This window comes from Aspergillus flavus, chromosome 4 (genome assembly GCF_009017415.1).
Source record: "Aspergillus flavus chromosome 4, complete sequence".
NCBI classification, from domain to species: domain Eukaryota; kingdom Fungi; phylum Ascomycota; class Eurotiomycetes; order Eurotiales; family Aspergillaceae; genus Aspergillus; species Aspergillus flavus.
In genome coordinates this window covers 2703300-2726631 of record NC_092405.1, presented here as the reverse complement: position 1 = coordinate 2726631, position 23332 = coordinate 2703300, and the positions used below count along the sequence as shown (strand labels likewise).

The window sequence follows — 23332 nt, the reverse complement described above, 5'->3', positions numbered from 1 at the left end:
AGAAAATGAGGGTAGAGGGAGGTAAGGAAGGGAGATGGACCTCATAAACGTACGGGAAGCAATTCACCCTAGCTAGTTATGTTCATTGCCTCTCATATGTGATTACCATGGCTTTTTGCCTCGAGATAGAGTTTTCCAAGAATAATGTTTCTTTGCTGCCGCTGATACATTAATCGAGTATGCACGTGATACATCCCAAAATGCTGATTTTATCATTACAAAGGGAGGCTGTGCCAGTGAACTTAAATGCGGTAAGCGGATGCGACGCCCAGCCAACTACGTACGCAATTTAATCCCCGTTACTTCCGGTCCGCGCCACATTTAATGTGGTAAAGTCCGACCTCTATTGTTTCGTACATCCGTTCCTTTACCGTCTTTCATCCTGGCATCTGATTCTATATAGCTAAGCCTTCAGTCTTCCTCTGTGTTGCGCGCTTGAACCGGTGAGGAAGTCCTAGACGATAATGTCTCATACCGAGGCCGCTCGTACGGATTCCTTGGGTGAACAGGAAACTCGGGGTGATGTCGAGAGCGATAAAAAGGCCAAAAACAGGCGACCTGCAAGTATGGATCTACGCAGTCCTGTGTTTATTACAACATCAGTATTTTAACCAATGCTTATGTCGTGTCTAGATACTGCTTTTCGGCAACAGCGCTTGAAAGCCTGGCAGTGAGTTTACTTCCAACGGGTTGCATAGTATTCGTGTCTCATCTTATTAACACTTAACAGGCCTATCTTGACGCCGAGGAGTGTACTGCCTTTGTTTTTCGTCGTTGGTGTCATTTTTGCACCCATTGGGGGCCTTCTTTTATGGGCAAGCTCTGAGGTAAGATCGAAATTATCGTGATGCGCTTGCTGCTAATGGCAACCGTACATCCGTGAAGGTACAAGAAATTGTGATAGACTACTCTGAATGTGCTGATAAAGCACAACGGACCCCTGTCCCAATCCCAGACAAAGTCCAATCGTCTTTCAAATCTTCCAATCAGCAGCCTAATCCGACCTGGATGAAATATAGAGATGAACAGACGAACGAGACCATTTGTCGCTTGAGTTTCAAGATCCCGGAGAGCATCGAACCTCCTGTGTTTATGTACTATCGTCTGACAAATTTCTACCAAAACCATCGGCGATACGTGAAATCGCTAGACATAGACCAACTTAAAGGAAAGCCAGTCGACAATAAAACCATTGATGGCGGTTCATGTGACCCCCTAAAGCTTGATGACAGCGGCAAAGCATACTATCCATGTGGACTTATCGCCAACTCCATGTTCAACGATACAATCAAAAGCCCCGAGCTCTTGAACGACGGAAACGACGATGATCCTGTAGTATACGTCATGACTAACAAGGGCATCGCATGGGATAGCGACAAGCAACTCATTAAGACCACACAGTACAAACCAGGACAGGTTGTCCCTCCCCCGAACTGGCAGGCCCGCTATCCGCATAATTATACCACTGAGATTCCTGACCTTCACGATAATGAGGAATTTATGGTTTGGATGAGAACAGCTGCATTGCCTAACTTCAGCAAACTGTCCCGGAGGAATGATACCACGGCAATGTCACCAGGCACTTACCAATTGGACATCGCTGACCGTAAGATTCGTCCTTTACGCAGTATCCGTTCTGTGTTAACTTTTGTTCAGACTTTCCCGTTACAGAGTACGGGGGAACAAAGTCAATACTCATATCTTCTCGGACCGTTATCGGTGGGCAGAACCCTTTTATGGGTATTGCGTATGTGGTTGTTGGCGGTCTATGCGTCCTTCTTGGTGCGCTTTTCACCATCGCTCACCTAGTGCGGCCAAGGTAACGATGCTTCCCCCAACCTAATGCTTGTAGACTTGATGGGACTGACAATGCATATAGGAAGCTTGGAGATCACACATACTTGACCTGGAATAACGAGCAGGAAAGTAGCGCCATAGCAACCGGTAGAGATAATAGGTTTGGGCCGAATACCCATTAAATGATACGCTCTTTCCAACCACCCCCACCGTGCGTTTATTGTACACCATTGAATGTTCATCAAAGTTGGCCAATTTGCATGGTTCCATCTATGGTTCCTGCCAAATCATGCATCATAAGTTCGAGGCGTCTGCGGCTGGAGTTGTGGTGTCTGTTAGTTTTAAGCGGCCCTTCTCATGCTTAACTGTTAGTATGACGTTTTTTGTTGTTACGCTAGTGTCATCTCGATTAGGTGCGTCCTCAGGTGTAAGAGGCCACCTGTTTACGAAGACTAATCTTAACGACGGTTGTCACCAGATTGTTTTTGGAGTTTCCCAGATAGGTTGTTTACACCCCTTGTTAACATTCCCGTTACGTTATGGCATTCTTGGATTCAAATCATGCTTCTCTTTCGGCAGCATCGCTGGTTATATTCAAGCGGTAAGCTGGTTCTGGCGAAGTTCAATGAAGCCACCAATGTTGGAAAAACAACATGTCGCATTTTCCCACTTTACATATTTTGATCCTTGTGATAGCCAATCTACAAATTCAATGCTTCGCTTTTGTTTCGCAGAGTCGTGGCTTCTGTGCGACCGGCCCGCCCACTGAATCCCTGAAGGCAGAGTACAGGAGATTGAGCGCACTAGGTTCTCAGAGTTATAACCCTGTTGATTCTGAAAGTCGGGCGGCAATAACCCCGATTGTGATAGATACGTGGTTCCACATCATTACTGGTGAAGCGGGAACTGAATCGATCTCAGATGAGATGATTGCTGATCAGGTCAGTGGTGACATCTTGCATTCTCAATAAGTAAAATAACAACGATCGTCTGACTTTCATGTGAAGCTTTCTTACCTTCAAAACGCGTACTGGAATGCCACAATATCCTACCGCTTACAAGGCGTGACTCGCTCGGCAAATGATACGTGGGCTCGCAATGAGGACGAAATGGCAATGAAGACTGTCCTTCGCAGAGGGAGTTACCGTACGCTCAACGTTTATTTTCACACAGATCTCCAGGCGTCGCCCAATGCGGGTGCCAGGGCTTTTGACATCGTCCGCCGCGAACTGGGTGTCTCGCAACAACAACCCACCAGCATGCTTGGTTTTTGCACATTGCCTGACCCGAGCATAAACGCTAGCAGCCCTCCATCTACCTATATCAAGGACGGCTGTAATGTACTTGCGGAGACCATGCCGGGTGGTTCTCTCGCACATTACAACAGAGGTGGTACGGCAATTCATGAAATAGGTCACTGGAATGGTCTACTGCACACCTTCGAAGGAGAGTCATGCTCATCCGATAACGAGGGTGATTTTATCGCAGATACGCCGCAGCAATCCAAGCCCACAGAAGGGTGTCCTGCCCAAAAAGATTCATGCCCGGAGCTCCCAGGGTTTGATGCTATTCATAATTTTATGGACTATTCATCTGATGAGTGTTACGATTCTTTTACTCCAGATCAGGTCAGTAGGATGCGAAGCATGTGGTTTGCGATGAGGGATGGGAAGTGAAACGAGGAATACATCGTCGTTTCCTCAAGGAGTGCACCACCTCTCGTATTGGGATGGAACCTGCTAATCCATACTTTATTCTCACTCTCCTATGTGATGCTCGATATTGCTCGTCATGTGTAATGTGCCGCGTGGTTATGCTGTCCAAGAGTGGGAACGGTATACATTATATTGTATGCTACGCTAGAGTCAGCGGTATAAATGGAAGTAATAGATAGCGCGCTACTGCAACAAGTTGCTCTTCTGAATCGTTTGACGCAGTGGTGCATCTAGAGCCATTCCTAACAGACGTTTTTTTGTTCGGCCGAGTAGAACGCTCAAGTTCCGGGATTTTACCTCTAGGAGAGTATTTTAAGCGGTTTAGATTGATGGCACGATTCAAAGTGACAGCGCTGCACAAGGTCTTTACCACCAAGGTACATCGTGGGATAAGACCATAAAATTAATAGGATCGCTGGGAAGGTAAAATGACTAGCCTCTGGATCTCCACGGTTAGACGCTAGGAAGATGCCATTCCATGGCAATGACTATGTAAAGGTACTATACAAGTTATATACGAAGCGGCCGCCGGAACGCCCCAGGCTCCCACGACAGTGTTACTGATTTGCCTAAACACCCTGCTAGTTCTACATGACAGGAACGCACTTATCCCATTCCTAATGTCTGAAATCTGGTAATCATCACCATGAAACTAGTGACATCCTCAGAAGGAAAAGATATGGTAAGTAAAAGGAAATGAGACACAGGCTCCATAAGAGGATACAATTACATAGACTAACGTTTTCGCTTCTTACCACGTTCCTCATCATCCAAACCACTTTCTCTGTCTTTCTTCTTGGCCTTCCTTTCCAATTCGTCCCAATCCTCACCACTGTCCTCATCCGCGCTAAAATCCTCACTTGCCTCAGCACTGGCGTCATCATCAAATTCACTATCGTCTTCCGAGCTTTCGTCTGCCGCAGCAAGTTCTGACTCCGACAGTTCGAATGCAGATTCTTCCTCATCGGATGCACCACCCTCGGAATCAGACTCTGCTGCAAGGAATGACCAGCCTCCATCTGCAAAGAAGCCGTATGGATCACTAACGACCGTCTTCATGATTGTAGTCCAGTTAAGGTTTAGTGGCCCTTCAGTGAATGCAATGTCGACAGAATCCAGCCAATCTTTCACTCCTTCGAGAGACTCAACGGGAATTGTGTTAACATGAACAGGTGGTCTGTGGAAGTCTTTGAACACAAACACCAAGTCAAAGTTCTTGAGCCCAAACTACAGTCATGTTAGAATATGAAGCGCAACTCTGTCCAACCAGTACATACCTGAACCCGCTCTAAATGAGCAATTTCAATCTCATTTAGGGTGATCACAAGAAAAGGGGGCTCTGTTAACTGAACCAGAGCATCCGTGGTTGGCTGAATTAGAACATTGGAGCGGTTCGGTACACCAGTGAAACCAATTTCTCTAAACGGGATGTCAACGTCCACTCCTTCGTCTTTACCTGCATCTGCTATTTTTTCAGCGAAGGCCTTAAATTCTCGATCTAAGGCTGCTCTCCGCCGCCTCTCTTCTTGTTCTGCCTCGAACTCTTCCTCATCGCCGTACCGATGTTTGCGCCTACGATTGCCAGTCTCATCAAATTGCATCTCAGTCGCCTCACGATAAAACTGCACGTCCCTCGTCTTGCGCTTCCCAATCATGATGGGCGTTTTCAGGTGAACGTGAATTAGCACAATCAACTCGTGTGCACAGGGCTGAAAGAATAGGTGTTTCACGTTGCTGAAAAGTACGTCGACATGCTCGTTTCGGAAAGGTGACATATAACGAAGACCATTTTGGTGTATTTCGACCTCTCCGGGAACTCGTTTGCCATCTAATGGAGGCCGAAGATAAACATCGGGCAATCTCACAGGACGGCGATCTGGAGTACCATTAGCTCATGCCAGCAAGATTAAGGTTTATTGTCAAATACTTCTGATCTCGACGAGCTTATCTTGCTCCACTACATCTTCCATCTCTTTCTTTTCCTGTTCACGCCTCAAGGCATTTTTTCTGAGCTCTGTGATATCTTGAGCAACCTGTGCAAGTCGTTCGTTGTCTTTGGATCTGAGGGTTAAATTGCGCAAAAAGTGTGCTGATATGTCTTCAAATGGTTGGTCATCCTTGCGACCAACACCTTGCCCTGGGGAAAGGAAATTAATTCGGAGATAAGCGTATTCTCCTTCGTCACTTTTGCTAGCATTCTTGATTGTGTTGATATGGAAAGGTACTGGTCGACCCATGATTGGAACAATTACCGTTGATGCTTTGTGATCCACATAGATGGTTAGATCTTTAACCTTAGTAGGCAACTGGTTATCCCTCTTGTACGATTCGAATCGTTTGAATTTTTTCTGAGTGACTCCATTATCATCACCAGTAGTACCGGCGAATCGATCGAGGCCTTCCTTTGTCTTTTTTGTCGCCAACTCCTTCTGGTGTTCGCGTCGTCGTGCCTCTGCACCTTCGTTGACCTGAGTCGGTCGCTCCGCGCGAAGTTTGGTGCGAGTAACATTTCTGCTAGTCATTGCGTTGGATTTGACCTCCTTTTTCTCTTTGGCAGGTTTCTGGGGTTCCTCTTCGTCTCCAAAGTAGAACGAAACAGAATCCATATCAATACCTGCGTCCTTAGTGAATATGTGCGGACCATTTTCTCCAACACGTACAGTGTCTGTTATAATCATTGAGTAGACAGCAGTGTTTTTGTCTTTTGACTCCAGTTCTTCGACATCCGTTAGCCCCACCGTTATAGAAAGAGTCATGCCACTCTTCAAAATTTTGTTGTTTTTTCCATTCAGTACCATATTAGAATCTCGGAGCTCAATTCCAATACCGGCTCCAACGCTTTTAACAAAGTGACTTTCAAGCTCAGGTTTTTTGGCTCGTACCAGCCCGATTGCTTTGTTAAATAGATCTTTGGCCATCGTCCCGTCGCGAACGTCTTTCATGACTGTATCGTGAAGGTTCAGTAGAAAGGCATAGTTAGCTTCCTGGGACTTGCTCGGATCTACCAAATAGGTGCGTGCTATTATGGAACTGTAAGTTTTGTACCGGATTCCAAACCCAGCAACAATAATCCCTGCCTGAAGGTGACTATTATCAGACGTAGCTGTAAGTCGAAGGTCATACTTTCCTCCACTCTGGATGACAGGGCCATAGGCCCAATCAATCTGTTGAGGATCAAATTCCGCTGGGAGCTTAGCAAGTTTCTTAAAGAATTTTGCATCATCAATTTTTGCGTCGATCCGCATCGAGAGTGCCTTGTGGGTCATTTGCTTTTCTTCGTCGAGTAGGCGAGACATCTCGTCGACGAAATATTCCGACATTAGACCACTACAAGCCCTTGACGCGTTTCGTATAGCCACCTTCAGAAGATTAGCTCACAGATCGCTCGGTGCAGCACCAGGAAAAGAACTTACCAACTCATCTGTATCCTTAACCGAAAAGGCGGCCGAAGAAAGAGCGGGTGATATGTCGACTTCTTCCACATCTTGTGTTATGTTTGCAAACGCACGCTTCCAATCTTCCGCGAACGGGCCAGCAGCTGTATCTTTTGGAAGTACGCCAACTCTTTTCTGTTGAGGTATTCGGTTAGCACGTATGGCGTATATTCGGGTGTCTCTTGTTTGGGGTAGCACTCACGCCGGCATTTTTTATGACTTCTAAGCATTTTTCAAACGATCTACTTTTTTCGTCTGGATCCTTGGAGGTGACAAGTATCTCCACTGGGATCTTGCCACCTTTCAAGGGTTCAAGGTGTTTGGCTACATTTAAGAGGCCAGTGTTAGCCGAGAGATATGCGGAATCCGTGTTAGGCCAGTCCTCACCCTTTTTTGCTGTAGTCACAACATACATCATATCTGTTGTGAAAACCATAAGCGTAGCCGGAAATTCATAGCCAAGAAGCCAGAACTAGAATTGACGATCAGTAATTCAGAGCCTTGTACGTGAAAGGAACAGTGAGTCATACATGCATCGCGTTGTTCTTCTGAAAGCTATTTGCTTCATCTGTTTTTCCCATGAGGATAACGATTGATCCTACGCCGCCAAAAACAGCATGGCCAGGTCGTTTGTCTGCCTTCCATGCTGCAAAGAAGCTCGAAAGACGGTTAAAAAATGCACTTTTATCGATCACGATCTCTTCAGCCATGATGTATATTGTTCGGGATCGAGTTGAAGATCTGCAACCTCCTGGTATTCAACCAAAGTCTGGGTAGGGGGACGGTAGTATGAAGTAAAAGGGAAGCAATATATCACTGGGCATGTATCAGACAGTCACCCAAGTAGCCAGTAATGGCACGGCTACTTTAGGTTGGTATGTGGTTGTGGAAGCAAGCGACATAGGTAGAAGCTTATCAGGAGAAGCTAGTAATAATTCTCGGGATCTCAGGGCTCCAGACTGTTACAAACGAACGCGAGTCAAGAGCGGCAAAGCGCGTTTTGGGCAAAACCTCCAAGTGTTTGCACTGTTTGATTTATCTGCAGCAACAGACATTGCAGCACTGAGAGTTTATCACTTAGGGGACCTTAAAGGGCGCTGAGGTATGTCCGCAGCCACTACTAGTACAACTGCATCATATTGCCAAATAAATTTCTGGATGCTTTCTATCCATCACATTCTCTCATACTATCCTCACAAATCTTAATTCATTGTCTCGGGACTTATTATTCCTTCCGCTTTCATTGCTTCTAGTATATAGATACGGTCACCTTCCTGATGGAGCATATCAGTCTTAATACAGCAAAATGGATTCTACAAAATGCTTCACCCCTGGTCATACCATAGACCGTGGTTCTTATGTTATCACTTCAGATACTGAAGGCTCCCCCAACAAGAAACCACGAAATAACGCAGCCACCGGGGCTTCTGCTGCTGGGGTTCGTGCTCTCAGCGCGCAGTTGGTTGCCTTCTACTTCAGAGCGCCAATAAAAGCATTTTTTCGCACTCGAGTTGAGTATGAAACCGTGGCTTTATTTCTTCATTTTTACTTTTCTCGGAAAACTCATATTGACTTGACTTCTTTGCCTTCAGTTACATGGTACTTGACCTGTCTCCGATCATCATATATTCTCATTACTAATGCGGGCCGTCTATCTATGTGCTTCATAACAGGCATTTGCCAGGGCTGTCAATCCACACTCATCTGAAAGCCGATGGTCTCTCCATACTACTACCCCGGGGTTACTTGTCCATGCTGTTCGCACATACGGTTGGCGCTTTATTCCAAATCAGATAATGCCTCCCCTTTTAGCAAATGCCGGGTGGGTTTCTAGAAAAAAACACCCCTTAGTATACATCTGACTTTCCGAATAGGGTTGGTGCTGTACTATATACATCATACCTCCAAGTTCTTGGAGCCTTGTATGAGCCAGTTTCCCGTGGGGTCAAGCGTATCTATCCACCTGCTAGTCCCTTATATACATTTACAGCTGGATTTGCGGCTGGAACTATGCAATCAATAGTGGCTGCTCCTTTAGATGCTCTCCAGGTTCGTCTTCGGGCGAATGACATACTTGAAGGCCAGTATCGGAGCATGTGGCATTATGGCCGACATAAACTCAAACAGATCGGCATCCGTGGTATCTTTGCGGGTTGGAGTCTTTCATTCTTGCGTGACGCTTTCGGCTACGGCGTCTTTTTCTCATTCTTCGAGTACATCAAATCGCAGGCATATTATTCATTTATCACTGGATACTATGGTTCTTTGCGCATTCACGATGTGGACGAGCTGTTTTCTACTCAGTCCGATGGCCGTGGTGTTCCACTTATCAAACCTCATTATACTCTGGAGCCATGCTTTTTGATGGCCGCGGGCGTTGCGGCATCTATAGCCCAACAAGCAATACAGCACCCGCTAAGCATGATACAAAACCTTCATGTTGCTCGACTAGAATATCTGGATCATCAGGCAAGTCTCCACCCTTCCAGGCGGCAAATGCTACGTCTTTATTATCTTGCATATCAGGAGACATACAAACGATGCAGGAAGAGGGCCAAGCGAGCTGGTGGCTGGCGCCATTGGTTGTTTCGCGGATTTGTAAGAGATGCCATACGTCAAGTGCCTAGCACTAGCGCTGGATTGGTGATATTCGAGTTGGTGCGTCGTAAATATGCCAGCTTGGCTGATGCTGTGTATATTCAAAAAGATGGATATGTTATTCTTCTATCCTAGTGCTTCCACTATTCCACATGGTGTATTTTGGATGAGAAGAGGAATCAGCTAAGGGGCTAGTAGCCGAATATATCCCTGTGGTTGGAATATGACGCAGACGCGGTACAAAGGCTGCGTCATGATGTCAATTGGCTGTCAAATATGGAAGCTAATGTGCTTGTTACGCCTAGTAAGGGAAAGGGTATCTGCGGTTTTCTCTGTACATCTTTATCCTGTGAGCTAAAACCCCTGGTATACTTGAGTAAGTTAGTATACTAGTATAAGTGTATCTATAAATCTTTAGGGGTTCCTGCCACTTGAGTCTTGACTGCTTTCCCGTAGAGAGATTTGCTATCAAGTGATTGTTACGCGGAGGTCCCCTTAAGCACGGCCGGGCCACCTCTGACGGGTCACCTAACAGGAATAAATGGTCATATGTAACCGGCTAAACATGACTGCTCCAAAATCGCCGTAGTTCCAAAAAAAAAAAAAAAAAAAGGAATTATCCTCATGAATGTACTCCATTGGCGCATACGGAGTAGGGGTGGCTGCCCATATTTAGGCAGTCAAATGGAAAGTACCCCGATCCGACATACATACTACATAGAGAGAGTATCAGGTCTAGGTATGGACTCGGTAAATACAGTCAGTACCTGTACCAGGTAGGTGATTCTGATTGCCAAGGTACCTCTTTGAATTTCGTATAAAGTCTACCTGGAAGAGGTCCTACCTGGTTCCTTACCTCATCGGAGTGGCCTATCTAGTAGCGACTTAAAAAATCTTGGGTCTCAGGATAGTTTAATATGCACGTCTGGTCGAATGGATGGACAATTTACCTAAGACTAGGCCAAGTGACCCATATTTCCTGGATCCACCCGTCCGCTGGTTGTGGAGGTCCCCCAAGATACCCGACCTCCAGGCTCCGTCCAGCAAAGAATAATCAATACTACTACACATTATTACAGTCACTGTTACAGCTGTTCATCGTTGCCCCTAGGCATTTCGGAGCACTGTTCCTTAATTTTTATTCTGTATGAAGCCCCCCACCTGGCCATGCCGTTTGGAGCACATAAACTTCGCCCAGTGATCAGCTGTACCTATTCTTGGTTGTAATTCATCACCTGCTAACGTAAATATGCCCTTTGCCCAGCCTGTTAGCAGCCTTATTTGATTCCCTTTCCTTACTTCCACCTGACCGTCTCTTCTCGGCTGAACAACATCAATTTTCGTCATTTTGCATTGTTGGTCAACTGCCCGTCTCGTGAACAGAATCATCATCACCGCTTTCTACTCTCGTTGACTTGTCTATTGGTCACTTACCAGTCCTCCGCCTCACTATCACAGAGCTGTACTTCTGATTCATCCCTTCGAGTGGGACTCATCGGGACCAGCCTGTTAGTTCGTATGCCCCTTGATGAAATTTCCATAGTCCATCTCTCTGCGGAGAAACACGGGGAGTCTCTACCCGCATCACTTGGTGATCTACCTTAAGTCAAACATATTACCTACTCACCTTTCAACGCAAGAAGGGCTGGTAATTGCAGCCCATCACGACCGGCAACATTACTTCGACATCTTCACCACGTACTTCCTCGAGCATACCCTTGCAGTCCTTAGAATACCGGTTTCAGCCAACTCCTGTACAGTCTGTGAGAGCACGCGAATCTGCTAGCGAGAAGGGTAGCCGGCGTTCTTCTTTATCTGCACAGTCTGTCGAGTCTGAGTACTCTCTCTGGACAGACACTGGCGACTTAGCTGAACAGCTCGCTAATGAAGAAGACCCTCTCCGGGTCCGTCTCGGAGAACCTCTGGATCGTGAGATCTCTAGTCCATCTGGGTCGAGGGCGCGAGTAAAACAGCTAAAACGAGTACATTATCCTAACGAAAGCAATCTCGTCACTGAGCAAGCCGAACCCGAAAAGACATCAATAGAGATACCCCGTCCCCCACCCCGGCATATTTCGCGGGTTGAACGTCTTCTCGCTGTCATAATGTCTCCAAGCAATCGGCAGACGGCACAAATGCATGGCTTAGTTGGGAAGCCACTGCTGTATGTGAATTTTATATTCTTACATCCCTTTCTGGTATCTGTATTCTCGCTAACCCCACAAAGGTACTTTACTAGTGTCTTTGTATCTTTAGGTGTCTTCCTTTTTGGCTATGACCAAGGTGTCATGTCTGGTATTATCACGTTCGTCTCCTGTCCCAAAAGAAGGTTCCAGGAGGTTCTCAAATTAATAACGAGGCAGTGGTTGGTATTTTAAGGACTACTTCAACCAACCGTCACGCGCTGCAATTGGCACGGTTGTTGCAATCCTCGAGGTTGGAGCCTTTATATCTTCGCTACTTGTTGGACGTATTGGCGATTTGATAGGGCGCCGCCGAACGATTCTTTATGGTTCAATAGTCTTTTTCATAGGCGGGGCGCTGCAGACATTTGCAAATGGACTTGCCATGATGATGGTCGGTCGTATTGTCGCTGGTTTAGGAGTTGGCGCATTGTCAACGATCGTACCTGTTTACCAGTCTGAGATATCGGTAAATTCTTATACCACCAGCCTTGTCCACCACTGCTAACAGCTAGCCTCAAGCCCCCCCACAACCGAGGGAAGTTGGCGTGTATTGAGTTCACCGGAAATATTTCAGGATATGCAGCCAGTGTCTGGGTTGATTACTTCTGTAGCTTTATCGACAACAACTATTCGTGGCGTCTACCATTACTATGCCAGTGCATCATGGGGGCTCTTCTTGGACTAGGAAGCCTTGTTATATGTGAATCACCAAGGTATGTCTCCTGAGAGCTTGCCGAAATATGCTTATGCTTACAACCATAACATCTACTAATGTTTTGCTCGATCAGATGGCTGTTAGATAATGACTATGATGAGGAGGGTATGGTAGTTATTGCTAATCTCTACGGACAGGGAGATTTGCACAATGACAAAGCAAGGCAGGAGTACAGAGAAATTAAAATGGATGTTCTTCTGCAGCGGCAAGAAGGTGAAAGATCCTACACTGACATGTTCAAGCGATATCGCAAACGGGTCTTTATAGCCATGTCCGCCCAGGCTTTAGCCCAACTGAATGGCATTAACGTCATCTCATATTACGCCCCGCTCGTTTTCGAATCCGCGGGGTGGGCGGGCCGCGATGCCATTTTGATGACCGGCATCAATGCAATCTCATACTTGGCATCTACGGTTCCTCCATGGTACCTTGTTGATCGCTGGGGAAGGCGACCAATCCTCCTTTCAGGAGCAGTCGCTATGATTGTCTCTCTCTCTTTAATATCATATTTTATTTTCATTGATGTTGCAGCAACTCCCACGCTCACTGTGATTCTCGTTATGATTTACAATGCTGCTTTTGGCGCATCCTGGGGACCTATCCCGTGGCTATACCCGCCCGAGATCTTGCCGTTAAGCATTCGTGCAAAAGGTGCCAGTCTTAGCACAGCTACAAACTGGGCTTTTAACTGGCTTGTTGGAGAGCTCACACCTATCCTTCAGGCCGTGATAAAATGGCGCCTCTACCTAGTACACGCCTTTTTCTGTGCGTGTAGTTTTGTGCTCGGTTAGTATCATTCTCTTCAGCAAGTTACTATATCCTGACATGTGCTTTGCTTAGTTTACTTCCTATACCCGGAAACCAGTGGCGTTCGCCTCGAGGATATGGATACTCTGTTTGGGGACGCAACAACCGCCATGCCAACACCCGCCTCCCAAGGAGAACATGGCTCTCTAATGAGTATTAGTTCGCCTGTGCCTTCACTTGACATACGTCGGCAATATAGCCAGTTTGGACCTGAAAATGCCATTCCTGGTCTAGACATCGATCCTCCAACCATCAATGCTGGCGAGAACGCTAAAGTTGGCCAGCGTGGTTCTCGAGATGGCGGTGGTGGCCGCCTTGAAGGTCTTGGCGGTTGGATTTCGAACATGGTCTCTCGTCACAAGGGATCATCTGGGCAACGGCTTCAAGGTACTCAGTATAGACGCCTTGGACAAGATGATGAGAACGAGTAATGGGACGGTACGGGCATCATCAAATCACAACCGGGTTCCTATATACCATCCACTGATATCACACTACCTTAGTTTTTACTTTCTTAATTCCTTTTTCTTCCTCGGAGGAGTATGAGGTGGGGGGTTTTTTTTTACATGTCACACGTGCCTTTTTTTGGCCTTTGCTTCGTGTCCATATTTCGCTGTTTCTCCCAGTACGCGTACGTCTACCGTTGTCTTACCCCACTGTTGCATAGAATTACGGTGCATTTGCTGTGAGATATGACGGAGTTATCAAGGATTACCCATACTGAGATATCAGTTCGGACTCGATATCTCAATGGATGTGAGCTAATTACTATGTACTGGGTTAAAAGAGATCGACATATTCTGTCCTGGATGCTCACACCCTTGGTGATAACGCTCAGGACAATGGGTATTACTGAGACTTGTGTCCTTCAATTCACTCCGTCGGTCTCTTGTGGGAGTGAACGCTGGGGCTAAGGGGGGCTCAGTAGGAGCAGGCTGCTGCTGCGGGGTGATATGTGTATGCACATTTGAATCCATACATTCACTGGTCGTATGGTGTGTAAAATAGGTGTCGGTTGCCACGTAGGACTCAACTCAAAAGAATCTTCATAGCATTAATTGCGGTGGAGGTTCTCTCAAAGCACGCCGCAGGAAGAGCTTTTTCAAAAGTTTTAAATGACAAGATCGAACGGTACTAAGTAAGCTTGACCAAGCTGGTGACTCTACGCCTGTGACTCAATCTCCTATTACTATTCTCTCCAACCTGGAAGAAATATCTTCCTATATATAGTAGTGTTATTTGATGTTATGAATTGCTCCCTGTCGCTAGGCATGGGGGATAGTTTATCTCTACGTCACGCTGGGTAATACCACACCATACATCATGTAGAACAGAGATAAGCAGAGGGAGCTTGGTGGCCGTGGAATGTAAATGCCGAGATTAGTACATCGTTCTCACTATGATCGTGTTCTTTATGTAGATCCAAATATACCGACTCCCGTAATGGATTGACGATAATTGAAGATCAGAGGTTTCTGGATTAAACCATGATCTAGCGGCGTTGAGCAAAGCCAGGCAAGCCAATAAGAGATGGATTTCAATGACACCGATCAATTGGTATCTTCAGAGGGTGTTCGAATAATCATCCTTTAATGAATAATTCTTATTAAAGCTAAAATTATATCACTATTTGAGCAGTTTGTTCGGGCGTTTACAGTGGCAGTCATTATGTCAAGGGGGAACTTCAAATAGAATATACTACACCGAGCTAGTAACGTTCTAGACCACTGTCGGTCTTGTGTCTTGGGTGTGGTGTACTTGCGCCATTAACACCGCTGCTAGCTCGTTACCTGGGTGCGCCATACTTAGAACAACTCGAAAACAAAACTATCTACCCAGTAGTAGTGTGGTGTGGAATATTATCTATCCCCTTTGTCTCAATACCTTCTAGGCAGCACAGCAATTACGGTAAATATTCGCCTGAGATGAGCCATGCAATATCGATAGGCTCTGTAAGCGTAAGATGGCCCTAAGAGACAGGTGATTTCCATTTAAAGGAATATATATTGCTATATAATGCTACATACTACCTAGTTTTGGATGCAGGGTAATCTCAAGACCCTTCATCTACTGTACAATGGAGAGAGTTGTGATAGGTATTATTAGTACATACCCTGTACCCATGGCCGGATTTCAATGTGGCCTAAGCGGGGCCGCAGCTTGGGATGGCCGCGCCGGTTTTTCCGTGTTATGTCCAGGCCAACTCTCCATTCGCTTCCACTACCTACACCACTGCTCTAACTGCTCTGAACTCGAAAAGTGTTGTCGTCTTTCATTTCCAATGCCTTCCCTGTCCTCCTCCATCCTTTGATTGTTCTTGTGGCTCCTTTCCTTTTTCTTCCCATTCGATCCTTTCTATTCCTCCCCTTTCTTCATTTCACTACAATTGATTCACTTTTCCACTAGAACTGTAGACCCGGCCTCCCCATTACCTCGCGTTCACGGAACTCCATATTATGCTATCGGATATGAAACTGTCTTATTGTTGAACTCAATTGTACTTTCTTGTTGAATATTTCCTTCGTTCAACCGCCTTTTCTTTTTCTTTCTTTTCTTTTTTGTTATTACTACCTCTTTGCCAATACTTCGAGTCTTCCCTCTAGATATACGCCTCCTACTTACTCCCTTTATAACCAAACCGAAAACTTCCAGCGAGGGATCCTCCACTATGGCGGAAATGGACTCTGCATCAAGTACCGGGGTCAATTTAGCTTCTGATATGCGGCGCCGAAATGTCCCGCATACCGAGGGGCTTAGAAGGAAGCCTGATGGCACGGAGGAAAGCAAGCGCAAGCCTCAGCTCAAAGTATGTTTTCTCCTCGTTATAGCGCCCTAAAGATACAGTGCTCAAGAACTAACATTAGTTGGGCTGATGTGTAGGCTAATCCATCAGTTTCCATTCTGGATAATTGGGAACCTCTGATAATGCCCATTCTGTTGACGGCTGTGGCTATCTTTACTCGCATGTACCGAATTGGTCGCTCGAATATTGTGACTTGGGATGAAGCGCAGTAAGAGAAACATAACCCCTAATGAATCGTACCGTGTTGGCCCAGTCTCTTACCCTAGGTTTAGCTTTGGCAAGTTCGGATCACATTACTTGAAACGCGAGTTCTATTTCGACGTACACCCGCCGCTGGGAAAAATGCTTGTCGGCTTGTCGGGATATCTTGCCGGTTACAACGGGTCGTTCGAATTTAAATCTGGTGAAAAATATCCGGAAGAAGTCAACTATACTTTCATGCGCGTCTTTAACGCTGCGTTCGGCGTCGTGTGCGTGCCACTCGCTTATTATACCGCACGAGAACTTGGCTTCCGCAGAGCTACTATCTGGCTCGTGAGTTTGATGGTACTACTTGAAAACTCATACGCAACAATCTCAAGGTTTATATTACTGGATTCCATGCTACTCTGTTTCACGTTCACCACTACCCTTTGTTGGGCAAAGTTTCACCGACTACAGTATGCGAGTTTCTCGATTGAGTGGTTTGTCTGGCTATTCCTGACCGGGATAAGCATTGGTTGTGTGTGCAGTGTGAAGTGGGTGGGTTTCTTTTGCACAGCGCTTGTAGGCCTCTATACAATCGAGGATCTTTGGAACAAATTTGGCGATCTAAAGATATCAGAGGTCAGTTGTGAAAGGATTCCATGTTTCGAATCTGTTGCTAAGCCTACTAGCAGGTCGTCTTTGCCAAGCATCTCATGGCTCGTGTGGTGGGGCTGATCATTATACCCGTTTTGGTTTATGTATTTTCGTTCTACCTGCATTTCTTGGTTCTGGAAAATAGTGGACCGGGCGATGCCCAAATGAGTTCACTTTTCCAGGCTAATCTGAGAGGAACCGAGGTCGGGAAAGATAGCCCCCTGGAAATTGCTCTCGGCTCTAGAGTCACACTGAAGAACATGGGCTACGGCGGCGGACTTCTCCATTCGCATATCCAGACGTACCCCGAAGGATCCACCCAGCAGCAGGTTACCTGTTATCACCACAAGGACGCCAACAACGACTGGTTCATCTATCCCAGCCGCCGCGAGCCAGAGTATGATCCGAGTGCGCCCCTAAAGTTTGTAGGTGATGGTGATGTCATTCGTCTTATTCATGGACAGACAGGCCGGAATTTGCACTCTCATGCTATTTCTGCACCAATTACCAAGTCACACTACGAAGTCTCATGCTACGGCAATGTCACTATCGGCGATGATAAAGATCATTGGTTGGTTGAGGTGGTTGATGATGTTGCATCGAAGGATAGAAGTAAAATCCGTACACTTACCACTGCGTTCCGCCTGCGACATCCTGTCCTGGGTTGTTATTTACGAGCAGGCAACGTCAATCTCCCCCAGTGGGGCTTCAAACAGATTGAAACCACATGCGTGAAGGAGAACAAACCGAGCGATGTTTACACACATTGGAATGTCGAGTCTCATTTCAATGACCGGCGTAAGCTTCAATCTTTAAGCCCCATGCATTTGCAGAGAAAAGATATTGACTATTAATATACAGTCCCACCTGGTGATCCAGGATCCTACAAGTCGCCTTTCTTGAAAGACTTTATTCATTTGAATGTTGCCATGATGACGTCCAACAATGCGTTGGTTCCTGACCCAGATAAACAAGATGATCTCGCCTCGAAATTTTGGCAGTGGCCAATACTTAATGTTGGGCTCCGGATGTGCTCTTGGGATGACAATACTATTAAATACTATCTCCTTGGCAACCCATTCGTTTACTGGGGAAGTACATTTAGCCTTGGCATCTTTGGGCTCTTGGTAATTTGGTATCTCGTGCGCTGGCAGCGAGGTTACAATGAGCTTTCCCAGGCAGATATCAACCATATCCATTATTCTGGCTTGTACCCAGTCATTGGATGGATTCTGCATTATCTGCCTTTCATTGTTATGGGAAGAGTGACGTATGTTCATCATTACTACCCAGCATTATATTACGCCATTCTTACCTTTGGATTTTGCGTTGACTGGCTCACGCAAACGATGGATGTTAAATCCCGCTGGGTGATCTATTCTTTACTTTACGCTATCATAGTTGGAATGTTCGTGCATTTCCGCGTGCTTGTGTTTGGCATTGAAGGTTCGAGTCAGCAGTGGGGTCATTTGGACTGGCTGAGCGGCTGGCGCATCGCCAATTGAAACACCTCGCCGCTTCTGTCATTCCCTCTCTACTTTTCTTTCCTCTTTGTCTCCCTATAAGGTTCTTTGTCTCACTTTGCTGTTTTATTATCGCCTTCCCGTTGTCTCCAACCCCCCATGCTTCCATTGTGTTGCTATTTTGAATCACCGTCACTATAGTCTGTGTAGTATCCCATCGGCTATGCCGGCGATGTCAATGAAGTCTTGTTTACCCCGTCAAATCCAGAAGGACTTTTGATCTTTATTGGTAGTTTCAGTATTTCAAACTCCCCTAAAGCCTAGTTCAAGCATTGACGGCCGTGTCTAAGAGGAGTAACCTAGTGGACTTGTCGCTGCTCTCAGGTACCATTGCACAATCAGGTTTATCGCAATTGTGGACGTCATCTAACAACAGTTTCCAGCCCATCCATTTCCACCCCTGCGCATCGCATCGTTCAAGCCTAGAGTAACAGTTGTCGGCACACTAGTGCCACCCCCACCGGTAGCGCCGAAGCCCTTCACTCCGCTTCGACGGTCATTCAAATCGTACCTGCCCGCCTCGATATTTCGATAAATTCTCTCGGCAACCTCAAGAAACGCACGCTCGACGCCGTCACCAGACTTTGCACTGGTCTCAACGTAGCGTACGACGTTGTTCATGCGGCACCACTCCTCTGCCTCTCGCCTCGTAACATGCCTCTCACTCCGTTCCGGCTCATTACCGGTCAGATCGCTTTTGTTACCGACAAGAATAACTACAATTCCTTCTTCCGCAATTTGCCGCAAATCGTGCAACCACTGTGTGCATGAAGTAAACGTAGATGGTCTTGTTATATCGAACACAAGCAAAGCACCAGAGGCACCTCGAAAATAAGACCGTGTGATGGATTTGTACGTTTCCTGCCCTGCTGTATCCCATAGTGATAACTTCATCTTTTTCTGAGACTCAGCCATTTTTCGTGGAGGGTTAGGTAAACCGGAGACGATGGGCTCCTCTGAGGTATCTGAAGTTACTGGCGACGAAAACGGACGGTTGTGAGAGTTGGTGTTTGATTCTAAATTTAGGGCCTGTGAAGCAGGTGGTCCAACTGGAACAATACGCGATCCAAACTCCACACCAATAGTCACATCGTGGGAAGATGAAAAGCGTCCTTCGCAAAGCCGAATAGTCAACTAAGCAAGGGTCAGCATGCTTGAGCTACGGCATTCAAAGAGAGATCAGACACTCACGCTAGACTTTCCAGTTCCAGAGTCACCAATACAAACTAGCTTAGCGATGTAATCCCATGGCTGTGACATGGATACAGCGGACTCTAGGTTTGAAGGTAGGTGATTCCTAATTAACTAATATCCACTAGCTCAGGTGTTTGAGAGACTCATGCTCCGAAAACCGTCGCCGCAAAACTACCCGAGACAGGGTTTAGAGCAAGTAAGCCGCTTATATGGCAATAGAGACTACAAACAAAATCGTCCTAGTCCCGCTATATGGGTCATATGAGAATTGCCTAAGGCGGGCTTTGACACACAGGCGGAGGCGGGCTTTTCAGAGCTTTCCTGTGGGGCGGCCTTCCGCGCACGTGATAAGACAGACACAGCACCCTTTACCGACCTTTATGCCAAGCCAATTGACTGCCAACTCTTGCTTATCTAATGCATAACACCCGATATTTGATCATAACCCGGACTAATTAACCTGATAGTGTGTTCCTTTCTTCTCCTCCAAAAACTGTTCAATTGCATACAATATCATCCGAAAACAATGGGCTGCCATGCTACGATACCTTGTTAGGATCCATAACCTCACCATGTGATAATTAGTAAATGGGTCGCCAGCAGAGGTTTTCGAGATGAAAAGATATATGATCTGCCAAGCACTGTGGATTACCTTTGTGGGTCCTCATTTTTATACTTAGTAGACTAGTACATAGTAGATCCGTGAATGGGGTATCTGGAGTACATAGTGTATCTAGTGCTATCTACGGATGCCAGATACGTAGTAATAGATTTACGGTTAGTTAAAAGGTTCTTTCCGGAACCACAGCGTTAGGGCGTTAGGTTAGGTTCCTTAAGTGGAGACACTTCCGAAAGCTGAGTCATCTATCACCATGACCTTGCCTTATGACGCTTGCACCTTCTTCACTACTGGTTCACTTTACGCCTTACAGATGCCCTTATTTCTCCCTTCTGATTCACCGTACATTCTCTGAGCGAGTTACTCTCATATAATAGTCTCCCAGATGCCCTCCTTGCCAGCCTCCCCGTACCACTGGCTCTGAAACTACCACTTAATCTATTGGAGCTCACCGCTTCCATATCGCACTTTCGAACGAGCAACATTCAGGGCCGTCGAGGAGCAGCTACGGCTTTGTACCGCAAAGTGGCCTTCCATCTGGAGCTAGTTAGAGATGTTCTCAGAATGTATGTATTATGTAGTGTTATAACTGTCTACACCTAGTTCCATGGCCGCTTACTGGACCGACATCGCTCATCATTACACAGATGCCTCTCGCTTCCTTGCCCAGTCACAATCACGACTACTTCCTCACTCTGACGAAACACGCAAGAAAGGGCATGGACGGCTGATGCAGCAACCGGGAAGCTCCCGCTTTCCATCCTCACGTTCCTTTTTGCAAAGAGCAACCCTTGACCCATATCAACCAACGGCATCTCAAATTTCTAATCTTCCTCTTGGGTCGCGAAACTTGGCCCAGCATGCGCCTCTTTTCTACAGCGCTACTGATAATTTTTGCGAAGAGGATGATGAAGCAGAGCATGAGCGTGAGATTGCGGACTTCTATGCCCTTCAGAAATCAAGGCGAAATTTCGGCAGTAGCCATCTGAAAGCTTCTTCGGAGATCGATGAAGATGATGACCATTCAAATAGTGTTGGGGATTACGGAACATCCAGATATGGAAGATACTGCAAGGCGCAAGGCATAAGAAGCTCCTGGCGTGCTGGAACGTCCTGTCACGGAGAACAAGAGGTAACTGCGGAGACCGTACCTGAGGCTGCTGAGGTTGAAGATGGACCACCTATGGATGAATATAATATCAGAGCTAGAGAGAACCTAGTGGACGTTCACCTCGAAGATAGCCTGCGATCTGCGTCGGATGGTGATAGAGCCGATTCTTCAGAGACAGGTGATGATAATCCTCCCTCCGTCCAACGATTTCGGGGGGAGTCTCAATCACGAAAGGGCAATTTTGGCATAGGTTCGTTTTTCATGCCAATGGGGGCGGATAGGCAACCGTCAATAAATGACCCCCGGTCACTAAGTCCCACAGACCGTGTTCAAGCCTCGTTTGCCCCGGTAAGAACCGAATCGCCAGTGCACGATCTCTTTTGGGGCCAACTCTTTTTAATATCTATCGCTTGTCTTTTCGCCACTTCTTTCCTCGTCTACCTCCACACTTCCACTCCTTCAGAGGATAAATCGACATGGGGCGACACGATATACTTGACTATTCACGCCTCATTTTATCTGCTTGGATTCTATACTGTTGCCTCGGTTTTTGTCTCACTGCTTTGGCTTGCACTACTGCGGTCCTACATACGTCAACTGGTATACGTGATCATATTCGCTGTTCCCGTGATCTTATATTCCTTCTCTCTTTATCCATTTGTTTCAAGCTTCAAAGGCGCCTGGCATGGAACAAGCATACAGGATAAGGTAATGAGATGGGGATCCATTGCCCCATTCATTATAGCTAGCGTGTGGATATACAATGTAATCCGGGGCCGTCATGCTATAGGCAAAGCGATCAGAATTCTCGAGTTTGCTTGTCGGATCCTCGCCACAAATCCAGAACTCCTGATCCTTGGACTTGGTATTCTCGCCTTCATCGTTTCATGGACATGGTTGTGGATACTTATGTTCACGCGGGTATTCCTAGGGGGAACCATAGCGGGGCCGGGTCGCTTCATCATCAGTTTCAGTAGTTGGTGGCTCGGGGTCTATTTCATTCTTGTTTATGTCTGGTCACTGGGAGTTATCGCTGGCATTCAGCGTGCAGTAACAGCTGCTACAGTGAGCCAGTGGTACTTCCACCGACTCACATCCCCTGCCCCGACATCAAGGCAGATCGTTTGGGCAGCAATTAGTCACTCACTCACGGCTTTATTTGGCACGATTTGTTTATCCAGATTATGTGCACTCCTTGTTCGACTTCCTCTTCTCTTACTCCCGAGTCGTGCAACCTCTGTCTTAAGCTTGTTCGCCTACTCCGTTCTGCCCACTCCAGTCACAACACTCACAGATCCTCTTGCACTCACTTATGCTTCAATACATTCACAGCCGCTGGTGGTATCTGCTCGAAGTCTTGCCCGGATGACGACTCTTTCGCCTACGATGATTAATTCCTCGCTTCATCCTCGGTCCTATTCACGATCTCACGAAAGCTTGACGCCTCTTATCCCATATCGGCTTTCAAAACTGATCCTTCACGCTGCCCGACTCATGATGTCCCTGGCTCTTGGGTTTGGGGGTTGGGTGACTACTGCTCGTGACCTAGGTGTGTCGAGCGGTAGTGGTGTTATTAGAGGCAGCGTATATGCTTATGTGGTCGGGCTCATTGCGGGAACGATCGGCTGGAGTGTGCTGGGAGCAATAGAGAGTGTAATAGCCGATATTGTAGATGCCTCCGTCATCTGTTGGAGCAGCGAGGTTGGCGCATATGGTAGAGAGGCTAGGTATTGTCGGGAAGCTGGCTGGCTCTTTGGTGAGGGGCCAAGTTTAGACTCGAGCTTTGCGCGTCATCGAGAAGCACCTTGATTGTCTGAACGGTTATACTCATTACATAGCATTGTCACAATGCGAGGTGGGCACCGTCCTTAACCCTCAGCGCATCCTTGTCATCCCCCCGGCCTCCTTTGTCTTTTCATACGGCTATAGGTTGTTTGAGCCTGGGAAAGTCATGATTCCGGTTCACCTAAAGGTTTTAGCGTTTCGGGTT

The 23332-nt window shown here is 46.6% G+C and overlaps 8 protein-coding genes across 8 annotated transcripts; 6 read left to right on the top strand and 2 right to left on the bottom strand.

The window, feature by feature from the left end:
• Positions 1–464: 464 nt before the first annotated feature.
• F9C07_4154 (cell cycle control protein) lies at positions 465–1979 on the top strand (the record flags this gene model as incomplete). The annotated part of the gene is made up of 6 exons (XM_041285940.2): positions 465–564; positions 634–670; positions 731–827; positions 886–1606; positions 1657–1819; positions 1880–1979. 6 exons carry the CDS (start codon positions 465–467, stop codon positions 1977–1979), a joined length of 1218 nt encoding a protein of 405 aa, XP_041146405.2.
• A 180-nt stretch (positions 1980–2159) lies between these two features.
• Positions 2160–4116, top strand: F9C07_1555000 (extracellular metalloprotease AO090012001025). The gene is made up of 5 exons (XM_071508203.1): positions 2160–2164; positions 2276–2738; positions 2805–3874; positions 3936–4010; positions 4098–4116. Exons 2-3 carry the CDS (start codon positions 2451–2453, stop codon positions 3471–3473), a joined length of 957 nt encoding a protein of 318 aa, XP_071366506.1. The 5' UTR covers positions 2160–2164; positions 2276–2450; the 3' UTR covers positions 3474–3874; positions 3936–4010; positions 4098–4116.
• A 131-nt stretch (positions 4117–4247) lies between these two features.
• F9C07_4152 (transcription elongation complex subunit) lies at positions 4248–7656 on the bottom strand (the record flags this gene model as incomplete). Its single annotated transcript, XM_041292083.1, has 6 exons — positions 4248–4739; positions 4790–5388; positions 5440–6871; positions 6926–7081; positions 7149–7418; positions 7477–7656. 6 exons carry the CDS (start codon positions 7654–7656, stop codon positions 4248–4250), a joined length of 3129 nt encoding a protein of 1042 aa, XP_041146404.1.
• Positions 7657–8252: 596 nt separating this feature from the next.
• On the top strand, positions 8253–9679 carry F9C07_4151 (putative mitochondrial carrier protein; the record flags this gene model as incomplete). The annotated part of the gene is made up of 4 exons (XM_071511184.1): positions 8253–8461; positions 8539–8545; positions 8620–8768; positions 8821–9679. The coding sequence occupies 4 exons, from the start codon at positions 8253–8255 to the stop codon at positions 9677–9679; spliced, it is 1224 nt and encodes a 407-aa protein (XP_071366505.1).
• A 1970-nt stretch (positions 9680–11649) lies between these two features.
• F9C07_4150 (putative MFS monosaccharide transporter) lies at positions 11650–13683 on the top strand (the record flags this gene model as incomplete). Its single annotated transcript, XM_071511183.1, has 5 exons — positions 11650–11849; positions 11908–12196; positions 12250–12443; positions 12519–13231; positions 13286–13683. 5 exons carry the CDS (start codon positions 11650–11652, stop codon positions 13681–13683), a joined length of 1794 nt encoding a protein of 597 aa, XP_071366504.1.
• Positions 13684–15920: 2237 nt separating this feature from the next.
• Positions 15921–18400, top strand: F9C07_4149 (dolichyl-phosphate-mannose protein O-mannosyl transferase; the record flags this gene model as incomplete). Its single annotated transcript, XM_071511182.1, has 5 exons — positions 15921–16058; positions 16133–16263; positions 16328–16880; positions 16934–17693; positions 17757–18400. 5 exons carry the CDS (start codon positions 15921–15923, stop codon positions 18398–18400), a joined length of 2226 nt encoding a protein of 741 aa, XP_071366503.1.
• A 384-nt stretch (positions 18401–18784) lies between these two features.
• On the bottom strand, positions 18785–19678 carry F9C07_4148 (GTPase Rab2, small G protein superfamily; the record flags this gene model as incomplete). The annotated part of the gene is made up of 2 exons (XM_041285946.1): positions 18785–19552; positions 19610–19678. 2 exons carry the CDS (start codon positions 19676–19678, stop codon positions 18785–18787), a joined length of 837 nt encoding a protein of 278 aa, XP_041146400.1.
• Positions 19679–20784: 1106 nt separating this feature from the next.
• On the top strand, positions 20785–23151 carry F9C07_4147 (choline transporter-like protein; the record flags this gene model as incomplete). The annotated part of the gene is made up of 2 exons (XM_041285938.2): positions 20785–20797; positions 20879–23151. 2 exons carry the CDS (start codon positions 20785–20787, stop codon positions 23149–23151), a joined length of 2286 nt encoding a protein of 761 aa, XP_041146399.2.
• Between the last annotated feature and the right edge of the window lie 181 nt (positions 23152–23332).